Genomic DNA, 12,814 nt, shown 5'->3' on the forward strand with positions numbered 1-12,814 from the left:
GGTTATGCGGCCGTGCTAGAGCCTCGGCCGCATAATCTGCCATAACGGAGCTCGATGCCTGCTGGCTTGTTCTGTCTGACAGTCGGCCCGACTCGCGGTTGTTACGCCACTGTTCCTCTATACTAAGTGCTCCTGTCCATTCATAAACTGAGGAGTTACTATATCCACAATCATGAATGAACAGGAAGTGATGTATAGCACTATGTGGGGGCACAGTAAGCATACTATGTCCTCAGTTATTTACAAGCACTCAGCGATAAGTCCTGATGGCTGAGTGCTTGTAACCCGCTCTCCATCCTGACTCCTCCACCTGTCACAGTAGGCTGAGCGGTGCGGGAGGAGGACTTGGCCTCTTGTGACAGCTGTCTCCTCCCCGCACCGCCCGATCTGTCTCCTAAAAGCTTATTTTCTCCCGGTCTGAGTCCCCTCAGATCCCTGCTCCCTCTGCCAAAAGGCAGGGGAGAGCAGTGGGCATCGGAGGGCACACAGACCGACGTCTAGCGGGGAGGAGAGAAGCTAGAGGTGCACCACATTTTCGGCCTTTATGGTACATCGGCATTTTGCCCATAGTACCATTTCCGGCAGAAATGTTTCGGTGGCTGAAATTTTGGTGCATCTCTAAAATACACATTAAAAAATTGTGAAGTAAAATGTATAGTATTTAACGCTGTTGAGCCCTATATCCAAGTGTACACATTTGCTTTTCTGTCAGAGAAAAAACAACAACAATGCAATAGTCAGATTAAGGACGAATTACCAAGGAAACTGAAAGTTTCTTACATCAGAGTATACTGATATTTTGTATTTATTTATACAGTATTTGGCTAGGTGTTATGCAGCGAAAACGGTAAACTGTTGTATGGGGCAAGGGAGGTTGGGTTGACGGTGGAGTCATTGTGGGAAACTTGTGGTGATGGTAATAGGCGAAGGAGAAATTGAATGTGGCAGGTTACTGTTGCTTGCTTATATTAGGCGCAGGGTTTAAATACTGAAGTTTTCATTTACATTTTAGACTATCCCTATCCTATTTAGGCCAGATTGTCTCTCTTTAGTTTAGCCATGCATGTAGTGCTGTGAGCGAATTAGTGTAATGTGGGCCAAGGCTGAAAGCAGAGTGTAATTTGGCAGAAGCCACCCTATTCATAGCCATTGCAATGTGTAGCAGCTATGCCAGTAGAGGTTAGGCTTGAGAGGGTGGAGGTGAGCCAGGAAGTCTTAGGAGATCGTGGCTAATGCTATGGAGATCTCGATGGAGGCAATCAGGTTTTTTGGGGAAAAGGCAGAGGACATCAGATATTATTTTAGTTCTTATTGGATTCTAGAGATTAGAGAACAAATATATCCTAATATCTCATAGGGACGTTATTGGTGTGTTTTTTTGACACAATATTTATTTAAATTATATCAGGGCATAGTAGCAGTTTCACAACTCATCATATCTTTGCACACAGAGCCATAACCTGCATGTCCGCTATACATTAGTATAAATGCATTTAAAAATGTAATCAATCATCTTGGTAGAAAGTTAAAGTACCAGGTAAGGGCTCTGGGCTCACATTAAAGTCTCACCCAACCAGCAATCTACCTTCAGTGAACTCAAGCAATTGTCGCAGGACCATATCCACAAATGAGCTCTGTTGAGTGTGAGGGACATATACTGTAGCAAAAATGATAATTTGATTGTACAGGGTGCCTTTACTCATTACATATTTTCCTTCTGGGTCTAGTTTTGGTTCTTTAATTTGGAATGGACAAGATCTACGTAATGCAATGGTCACCTGCTAATTTTTCTTTGGTCATGTACCATTGATTAAATGGATGTTAAGGTAGGGTCAGACAGGAGGCCAAGGTAAAATGCGTTTCAAGTACAATTAGGACCTGAGGGTGTAATTGCTTCAGTTCAGCCCAAACCCCACTTCTTTTGGCAGGGGAACATAAATCATTTACATTATATGTAAGCACCCATAATGTGAACATTATGTACCACTGAGAGAGTGACCGCAGGTGATTAAACATAACAGATCTAAGTAGATGGTAAACAAGTTCCAAACCTTAATGAAACACAATACAACACAAACTGTGGTGGCTAGCCATGTCTATACTAATGTACTCCCCCCAACAGGGAAGGGTGGGATATTACTGCATAGACACATGTCTCCAATATGTAGTAACTTCCCCAAAATACAACGGAGCAAACTAACGAGGCAAGGTGGGTAGCCATAAGGTAGGCCAGCCAGGTCCCTTGTTGAATGAGGTTTAACTAGGATATGAAACATTTAAAGGAGAACTAATACTAACATTTAAAATGAGACTGTCACAGGTCGGCTCAGTAGATCGGGAATTGAGCGAACACATACCGTACATAATTGTCGGGACTTGCTTCAGCTGCGACGTCTCAGTTTACCGCGAGCTGTAGCTCGTGGTATACTGAGCTTAGGGTGACGGGAGGACGCTAGTTTGTGTCCTCCCGTTACCCTAAGGAGAACTATGGGGAAAAGCCCTAACCCCATAGTTCTCCTTTAAACCACAGTTACAGAACCTACAGTATGTGGTAATTAAGAGACCCACAGTGGAGGGATGGCCTGTAATTTAAAGCTGAGATGTAAACAGGCTGGTTTAAAATAATGTCTGTAACAATTTATGATAGAAAAGGATGACAATCATAACAAAGAAGAAAAACATTACTTAGGTTATTAGTGGTAGGCACGTTTGTAAGTTCACCAATCCATCCTCTACAGTACAAGAAGTAAGAATCATGAAAGTTATTCCAGGTTTATTCAGATTTTATAATTATATCCTAGATGTGTAGAAAAATGGTTGCTAGGCAGACTAGATCAGACTAGAGACCGCTTTCAAAGGATACAGGAGTCCCTGGGGGTTCAGCAAAGACATTTTGTGAAGTCAGCAGGTTGAGGCCTTTGGGATCCTCCACTTGCACGCCTGACTTACGCCTCATTCTTTTGGGTTACCTGCTAACCACTTCATAAATGTCATCCAGCTGTGGTGTTGATATATCCTCTACCTCTACCTACCTCCAATCAGGGATGTCAACTGATGGAAAGTCCAGAGCATTTCAAGAACCTGACCAGGTATCTCTTATCATCTTTGTAAAATGTAATATCATCTTTGGTAGTAATCAGTCAACAGTGGTAACCCCAATGATATTGGATTCCCTCTTGCCTTAAAAGTTCCAGAAGAGGTCTCAGGGCACCCTCTTTGTTATTGTGTGACGGGATAGACCAAGGAAGAAATACAGATGTGCATCATCAAAGTCCACTACAGATTTTTGATGCATGACCTTTTTAATGGCTTATAATGACTTCCTTAACTGGGTAAATATAAAGGTTGCAAATGACATCACATTGCTAATCAACATCATTCCTTTCAGGCATTATGGCCCTTTGTGCTCTGTCAATTAATACTGGGTGATTAGAAGCATCTTCCAGGATTTGCCTAAAGATGTCAATGAGCATAGGTCTTTGTTTTCAGCGGCCTCTGGAAGTCCTCAGATCCTTATAATGGTGCGTAGACTTCTATTTTTAATTGTAATACCAACTCCTCAATTCTGTAATCTTGTATGGCATAAAGTGCAGCTTCATATTTTGTATCCAATTCAGCTACCTTAGGGCCCAATTCCCTGTTTGCAGCTTTCAAGTTGGCAATGCCTCGCTAAACTGCCATTTCTAATCGCTTGATAGAAATGTTTAAACTAGCTTCGGTGGGTAGATCCTTACTGATCTGTTGTGCGGAGAGTGAGCAAGACTAACTGCAGTATGATGGAGAAGCTGTTCTGGTCTCTCTGTTTCCTTTGGCTGCTGCAAGTGTGCTCCCAGCCATTAACACCATCTTGGATAAGCCACCAGGCTGCAGGGTCCCTGTCTCTGCCAAAAATGCTTTAAAGGCTCCCTGATGTCTAGATTTCACCCGCAGCAGGAGCCGAGCAGTCTGCTTACATTCAGGCATACTACAGGCTGACTGCTCATCACTATGCTGCAGCGTTAGTGCAGTTGAGCACATTCACAGACGGGAGCTATGAAGGAGAGCGTTCTCACAGACTTATAGCCAGACCAGGCCCCTCATTGGTGTAATTCATAATCTTTTGTTCTCTGGGTATGCATACCTGCTATGATTATCATTGGAGGTACCCACTCTCCCTGCTGCTTTTTATATATTTTATATTATGAAGAATGTAACATGAGGAGGTGGCAAAGGTTTGGCACAAAAACCGAAAACTTCCAGATGAACAGGAACAATGTCAGAGAGATCTTGCTGTTGGAGTATCAAGACATGTAAAAAGCCAGTAATTGACTCAGTACTCCGGACCCACCTATAAGTACATTAGATGATTATGATAGATTACATTCAAACATTAGATGATTATTATCATTAGAGAGTGAAAAAGTAAAGTTGTTTTGGATAAGTATTGCTACAAAGGTTAGAGAAGGCAAGGTCAATGATGTGTCCAGCAAGCACTGTGGAGTTTTTCATGTTTTGTGACAGGCCAAGTTTTACTAATGGATGCCCACATAGAGGCAGAAACAATGCTGGAGCGAGGGAGATAAGTAACGCTGACACGAGGCAGGCCAGCAGCAGTGGCAGGAGATGGTAATGGTGGCAGGCCAACAGCAGTGCAACCATAGAACTCCAAACCCTTTTTTGTAATTTTTTCCCCCCAAAAAGGGGGAACCAGCAACAGCTAAATCACAACAGAACTTGTTGCTGGCACAGCTGTTGGGTCTATTCACTTTGAATGCAATGGGTGGTACCCAGTTGCGCCACAATGCAATTCATAGTAAAGGAGCACTGATACCACTGACCAGCACAGTACATACAGAGATGGGGAAAGGTGATGCGACCGGAGCAATGTACTGCTCGAGTCACATATTTACCTTTCTTCAGTGCCTGGAAGCTGGTCATTATGTGCAGGAAAGATTTTCATACTTTGCAGCACAGTATTTAAATGATAATTTATACATCCAGTGCGGTATGCAAATTATCATTTGTCCAGAGTGTGTCTTTAACAGACCAAAAAGGAAACAAATAAGAAAAGTTCATGGTTAGGGTTTACATACACTTTAAGTCTGGGGCTGCTTCAGAGGGATTCAGGATTATTGATGGGCCGAACACCCCTGTGTTCGGTACGAAATCGAACACAGGAAAAGTTCGAATTCGTACTCAAACTCAATGCAAGTCTATGGGGGTAGAACTTTGAAAATCAAATGTCCCCATTTTGAAGGCTTATATGCAAATTATTGGCCATATAAAGTGTATGGGGATTCGGGTACTGCCCTGGGGGACATGTATCAATGAAAAATTTCCGCCCTAAAATTACCAACCAGACCCCTGATCTGAGCGCAGGGCTGGAAGGGGGTGGGGAGGACACACACGAGGGAGCAAGTCTTTTATGTTTATTTTTAAAATGGATCCACCGACGTAATCCAGCGTCAAATCACGACTTCCATCGTTCTCCACGACCAGGATGACAACTCGATGAAATAAAAAAATACAACAATAAAAAATTACTAGAAAAAAAAAACGACCGCCGTCCCTTCCGCTGCGACGAACACCCGCCGCAGAATGGCATTTTGACAGTTGCCGGCAACTTATAAACAATTGGCCTGAGCTAGCTGTGACAGCTAGTTCCGCCCAACTGTTTACAGTTGTAACAGGTGAGCCATGATTGGGCAGAGTCATCATGACTTTGCCCAATCATGGCTCTCACCGATCTCTGTGCCCTGAATGGGCAAAGTCTTGCACCTGACCTGTGGTCAGGTGCAAGGCTTTAGCCAATCAAGACTCACAAGGCACAGAGCCTTGTGGGGCGTCGGTGGGCGAACAGTGCGCCGAACGCCCTGACAGTTCGTGCACTCGCCTATTCGAGTCGAACTCACTCACTGATGAGAAGACTAGGAGGAAATCTCCACTGTCTTAAATTAACCTGCAAACTGGAGACAAATGAAACATTACATATAAGGTCTCATAGACCCATGATGTCTCCTTGAACAGTACCTGTAACTGCCTCTGTTTTTTCACATAAGGAGAATTGAAGCTCGCTTGAGATAGTAAAATAAGATGGAAAAAATGAGAGAGAGAGAGAGACAGATAAAACAAATAAACATGATAAAATAATTTAAAACATTACACCCCCCCAATATAACGGAACACACCTACATAATAAGCAAACACACAGTATGTACATATACAGTATACATAAATGGCTATAGTGCAACACATACTAGGTATCCACATACACACCAGAGGTAGAATAATAATTATAAGACCATTTAGGTTTAACTTTAAGGTAAAGAGCTGTAAAGGTTTTTAATCTTTCGCCTATTTACAGTATACAGTATATATTTGTAAATGTATTAACTGGAAGCAAACTCATCTTTTCCATCTAGTTCAAATTTTTCAGACTTTTTTGTGTTTGTGTGCCGAACATTTAGAGTGTTTTTACTGAAAATTGACAGTAAGTTTTATAAACAGTTGCACAATATTGTGTGACATATAACATTGTGACTACCATTTGTTTATTCTAAAGATCCTCTGCTTTAGTACATTTTTCAAGTCAATAATGAGTGTTTGAGCATGTGTGTAAAAAATGGGAATATTGGACAGGGGTTCATTTATGTGAAAAAGTTAAGTGACATTCAAGGCTGCAGCTAAATTTCAGTGTGCTATCCCGGGTTAGATAACCATGCTTTACCCTGAACTATGGAAACAAACAAAGTGGAATATTTTTTCTAACAATCTAAAAAAAATGAACCATTGACTGTTATAGAATAGAGAAATGTGAAACAAGCACAGAAGATGATGTTGAAATGCTAACTGCTTTGGTTTCCAGGACCCTTTCCGAATGTTGTACATATTACACCTGCCTTTGTAACAATCTTCAAGGGGCATACTGTACTTGTTCATCTAAATTCACCAGCATTGGTGGACATTTGATCTTATCTTTTATTGTATTTACAAGGATTTCCCTAAATTCACCGCGCAAATGTGCTCCAATTGTTTAATTGTTTATGGCAATATGTAGATGTATATGATCACACACAATAGAAATGCATTCATTATCGTTATTATTGATCATTAGTATCAGGCAAGCATCTTGGATCATTCTAGATGTCTGTCCTGTAAAATGTCCTAGGCAATGTAAAAATACATGCTTGTTTCCGTATTGCCATCCAGTTAGAGTTAATAAATGTGCTATGACTTGCTTATTTTACAGAAGAACAGTATACACTTTTCAAAGTTAAAATATGTACCAATGTCATCACACAGACTGCCCAGTCTCTTGGCATGGAAATAACAATATGTGCACATATCCAAGTTTAGTTATTAAAACGATCAGCCAGGCATGCTTTCTCCTTACATCTGTACAAAGCTGGATGAAGGAGTTCATGTCTCCTGCCAAATGCAGTCCTGGCACCACTGCCATGTTTACAACTACTTGTACAATCCCATGTCACTGCAACAACAAGGAGATGATAGATGAATATGAAATTCTAGGTGTGCACAACGAGGTGGAATAAACTGCCTCAATAATAGAGAAGTGGCCCTTCCAAATAACTCTTAGTTCAATACCCCTTACCTATGATTAAACTGTTTGTGATTCAGGGACATGCAGTGAGGTCAGTGGCAGGTGAGGCCCCCACCCCGCGCCAGGCCCGGTCACTGAGCTATGTGTTCATCTGCCTCCCTGTCCCTCACTTGCTCGTCACTGATGAGGCATCTTGATGGATGCCAGTAGTCACATGACCCCGTAGCCTCCCTTCCCATCCTACTTTCAAGTGTGGCAGGCGTGTCTCCTTAGGCCCCATTCACATGTAGCGACATACCTTTGCAGCGGCCGGGATAGCGCGACTTTCGGGGCGACGTTCCAGCGACGGTAGCGCAACCTTCTCCGTCGGGCTCCATATAAAAAAAGCAAAATCGCGCAAAATCCACCGAAAAAAGGGTCCGGTAGAAGCGACTTGCGACCGCGACGAGCGACATGGAGCTAAGACAGCTCCATTGACTATCATTAGCCGGCGACTTCTCGCGATATCGCGCGGCAAAAATGCGCGATATCACGGCAGAAATCGTGCGATAAGTCGCTACATGTGAACGGGGCCTTAGGCGAGGTGGCCCTATGTTCGTTAACAATGGTTGCACTACACGTTAGGTATCATCGTGTGCACTAGAGTGAGAGCAATTATTCTGGGGCCAATATTCCGGATATCTCTAAACTGATGACCGGTTTATAAAACATCGCCTATGGACAATATGGGGTACTGTATTTTGTCGCTGTTTCACAGGCACACACAATTTTTTTACCTGGGGATCTTGGGTATCCATTTGCTTGTTGTAACATCTTTTTTAATATATTTTATTAAAAATTAGTATTATATTGTATTTTGGGCACTAACCTAATGAACTCAATTAACTTAAGTGTATTTTTTACTACAATTTTGGGTTTGATAAAGAGCTGCGTTACTACTGTGCGACGTAAAAATTTGCAACTGTCACCATTTTATTCTACAGGGTCTGTTCTTTTAGAATAAATATATATATATAGAGAGAGAGAGAGAGAGAGAGAGAGAGATGTTTTGGGGGTTTTAAGTCATTTTCAGTCCTAAAATGTGGATTAAAACGTGTGCAAAAAAACGCCTTGGCAGCGAAAGGGTTAAAGCTGGACTCTGGGAAAAGCGAATATTGTGAAAATACAAGAGTCATGTGTATTCTTTCATGAATCTTGGTGTGTTTTGTGTATTTCTTCCAGATCTGTGCAGTAATCCAGTGTGAAACTTTGCCTCTATGAAGGAGCTTCCTGTAATAAAGACCAGTCAGTATTCTTCTCTCTCCTTGTGCAGGGTGACTGGTCTTGTCTCCACCCCTCTTGTAGTTTTCTATAGTGACTGGAGCCTGCTGGGCCCTTCTCACAGCTCTGCTCTCTGCACTGGCTATGTACAGCCCAGTAGTGATATCACCACTACTTTTACTAGGTAATATTTGTCTCTGTAAAGGCATTTGATGGCCACAAAGTGGATTTATATCATTTGTGGCCATGAAAGATTATATTGGAATGAAAGTTTTGGTGTCTGGAGTTGGTCTTTAAATAAGCCATGGGGGGAGGTCAGAAAAGCGGAGGTGTCCACTCCTGATCGGTGTGATGGGAAGCCTCCATTGGAAAGTGTAACGCTGATCCAGCGCCCTGTTTGTACACATGCCAAATATGTGACACACAAGGGCTGCCCGCCACCCCCTCCTCCTGATGACTGGAGTTATTTTGAAACTTCCATGTCGGATAGTCGTCTAGAGAGAAGGCAGGGAGGGAGGAGGCAGGGAAAGGAAGAAGAAGAAAGCTTTCAGGAAGTAAGGCATGGAGAGCAGAGTGTGGGGAAGGAGATGATAGGAGCATGCAGAGGAGGAGATGAATCAGAACATGGCTGTGCCATATCACAAGATGGTAATAGCTGGGCTGTTTTCTGTCTGATCAGGTTTCCAGCCCCCCTCCCCTCTCTATTCCAGCACTGCTGCTACCCTCCCCTTCCCAATGATGTCTCTGCCAGTGCTGCTTCCTGGCTCTTGTTGTCCCATGGCTGGCTTATCTTCTTCTATGGGCAATGCAGCCCCCACTTCACCGGCTGGGGACCCTTCTCAGCACCGGCCGCGCAGGGCCCGAGGGCTACTACAACCCCCAAGATGTTCAGCCTCCCTGGGTCTCTGTCCCCCTCCTCCACCCACTCCTGTTAGCAGCAGGCGCCGAGCTGCCTCTGGACTCACCCTGCCTGGCAGACCTCTGCTCTCCCTGGGCTTGTTACAGCTCATCCTGGGATGCTGCACGGTGGCCCTCAGTTTTGGGGCACTGTCACTCAGCAAGAACCCCCAGATCAGGAGCTCGTGCCCGTTCTGGGCTGGATCGTCGGTGAGTACCCCCCCTTTCTCTGCAGATCCCCCTCTGTGCTTGGCACTCGCTACACTAGATCACTTGTTGGAATTAGTTTTCATTGTGAGACTTTTGTTGTTGGATTGTTTTTAAAGGAGCAGAGTGTGTGCTGCTGTGACATGAGTGACAGCTGGGGACAAGCCTGCAGGACAGACACATAGTAATTGTATTGTGGAAGACTCACAGGAAATGGACCCACAATGTGTCACATGACATCTTCTGTATTATTCTTTATTAATACCACTCATGGAGGGTCATGGAGGGAAAGTCTGCTCCTGAAAGCACTCATCTGTCTATCTATCTATCTATCTATCTATCTATCTATCTATCTATCTATCTATCTATCTATCTATTCCTCTCCTGTCTGTCTATCTATCTATCTATCTCTCTCCTGTCTATCTATCTATCTATTTATCTATTTATCTATCTATCTATCTATCTCCTGTCTATCTATTATCTATCTATCTATCTATCTATCTATCTATCTATCTATCTATCTATCTCTCTCCTGTCTGTCTATCTATCTATCTATCTCTCTCCTGTCTGTCTATCTATCTATCTATCTATCTCCTGTCTATCTATCTATCTATCTATCTATCTATCTCTCTCCTGTCTGTCTGTCTATCTATCTATCTATCTATCTATCTATCTATCTATCTATCGATCTTCTATCTATCTATCTATCTATCTATCTATTCCTCTCCTGTCTATCTATCTATCTATCTATCTATCTATCTATCTATCTATCTATCTATCTCTCTCCTGTCTGTCTATCTATCTATCTATCTATCTCCTGTCTGTCTATTATCTATCTATCTATCTATCTATCAATCTATCTATCTATCTATCTATCTATCTCTCTCCTGTCTGTCTATCTATCTATCTATCTATCTATCTATCTATCTATCTATTCCTCTCCTGTCTATCTATCTCTATCTATCTATCTATCTATCTATCTATCTATCTATCTATTCCTCTCCTGTCTGTCTATCTATCTATCTATTCCTCTCCTGTCTGTCTATCTATCTATCTATCTCTCTCCTGTCTATCTATCTATCTCTCTCCTGTCTGTCTATCTATCTATCTATCTATCGATCTTCTATCTATCTATTCCTCTCCTGTCTATCCTATCTATCTATCTATTCCTCTCCTGTCTGTCTATCTATCTATCTATTCCTCTCCTGTCTGTCTATCTTCTATCTATCTTTCTATCTATCTATCTATATATCTATTCCTCTCCTGTCTATCTATCTATCTATCTATCTATCTATCTATCTATCTATCTATCTATCTATCTATCTATCTATCTATCTATCTATCTGGTACATTCCAGGACATGCTACAAGTGACTTTGCTATGTTAGGTTACTGTTCATAGGAACCAGAGCGTCTGATAGACAATGTAAATGTAAACCTGTGCTGCTGATTTATAAAAGGCTGGTCTCAGCATTTCTTTTTATTAGGAATAATGGCTCATGAGCTTTTTTTGTTTTGCTGTCCATGAGTCATTGTTAAAATTAGTTTACAGGTCAACCGCATTGTTTCTTCTGTTTTGTTGTTAGGGTCAGTGTGTGTCCCTGTAATGATTAGTAGTCAGAGAGGTCTGTGGTACATGGTAGTGAGGTCACCATAGCACATTGATCACTGTGAGGAAGAATGGAGAGTCAGTACTGGCAGTGGCTCGTGCAGTCTTTAATTCAGTTTAGTATTATTCTCATAATGATGAAGATCTCTTTGTTCAAGGATATCTTTGCCTTGATAGCGTTATTCTGATATAATAGACAACACTGCACTTTACCCTTTGACTTAAGAGAACTATGGAGCAACCTTTTTTCCCCATAGTTCTTCTCAGGGTCACAGGAGGACATACAGGTGAAACTCGAATAATTAGAATATCGTGCAAAAGTAATTGCAGTCATTGCTGCAAAAGGGACCCAAACCAAGTACTGAGTACATATGCATGCTTGTACTTTTCAGAGGTCCGATATTGTTCTATGTACAATCCGTGTTTTATTGATTGCATGTAATATTCTCATTTTTTGAGGTTGTGGATTTGGGGTTCTTGGGGTTTTCATGAGCTGTAAGCCATAATCATCACAATTATGACAAATCACGGCTTGAACTATCTTGCTTTGCATGTAATGAGTCTATCTCATATATTAGTTTCACCTTTTTAGGTTGCATTAGTGCAATAAATGAACTTAGCACGATATTCTAATTATTCGAGTTTCACCTGTATACTAATGTCCTCTAGTGACCCAAAACTCAGTATATAGCAGGCTATTGCCCGTGATATGCTGAGAGCGCCGCAGCTAGGACGGATCCCGACAATTATGTCTGGATCCGCCCAGCTGGCTGATTGACAGCAGACTCTGCCTATCCAGAGGCAAAGCCAGCTGTGCCCGCCCCTGTCTGTCCCTCCACTCAGTGCTGGAGGATCGAAGAGGGGAGGGGGGAATCCTTGCGGGGTGCGGTGACTGACAGTCACTGCAGGGAGATGTTTGGCAAGTGAGCGAGCAATGGTATGTGTTCGCTCACTTCCCGATCTATAGAACCAACAGTGGCAGTTTCAGTATCACAGGTCGGCTCTAACTATGAGGATGAGTGGAAATCACTCACCTCATAGTTCTCCTTTAAAGAAAACCTTTGATTTTTTAACATTCAGGGCAAAGCAACAGGCTCACATATATACAAACATTTTGTAGCTATTGATAGAATGGGTAAGGTTAACCCCCCCATCAGCTTAGTTTGCGCTATATATGGGTTTAGTTTTTGGCGATTTCTATTTACGTCTTGTCCCAGGATGCCACCGAAAGTTAGAGGAAATTGCTCACCAGTTTGTTGGGGAAGGGGAATTCTTCTGTTAGGAATTCCCTCTATTCCTGTA

At 42.4% G+C, this 12,814-nt stretch overlaps 1 protein-coding gene across 1 annotated transcript in view; it reads left to right on the forward strand.

Annotated features, from left to right (window-relative positions):
* The first annotated feature begins 9,253 nt into the window (after positions 1-9,253).
* Positions 9,254-12,814, forward strand: part of FAM189A2 (family with sequence similarity 189 member A2) — a 51,891-nt gene continuing 48,330 nt past the window's right edge. The window contains exon 1 of the mRNA XM_018555638.1: positions 9,254-9,907. Coding sequence (XP_018411140.1) covers positions 9,536-9,907 — 372 coding nt within the window. The 5' untranslated portion in view covers positions 9,254-9,535. The remainder of the gene's footprint in view (positions 9,908-12,814) is intronic.

This window comes from Nanorana parkeri, unplaced genomic scaffold, assembly GCF_000935625.1.
Source record: "Nanorana parkeri isolate BGI_ZX_2015 unplaced genomic scaffold, ASM93562v1 scaffold206, whole genome shotgun sequence".
NCBI classification, from domain to species: Eukaryota; Metazoa; Chordata; class Amphibia; order Anura; family Dicroglossidae; genus Nanorana; species Nanorana parkeri.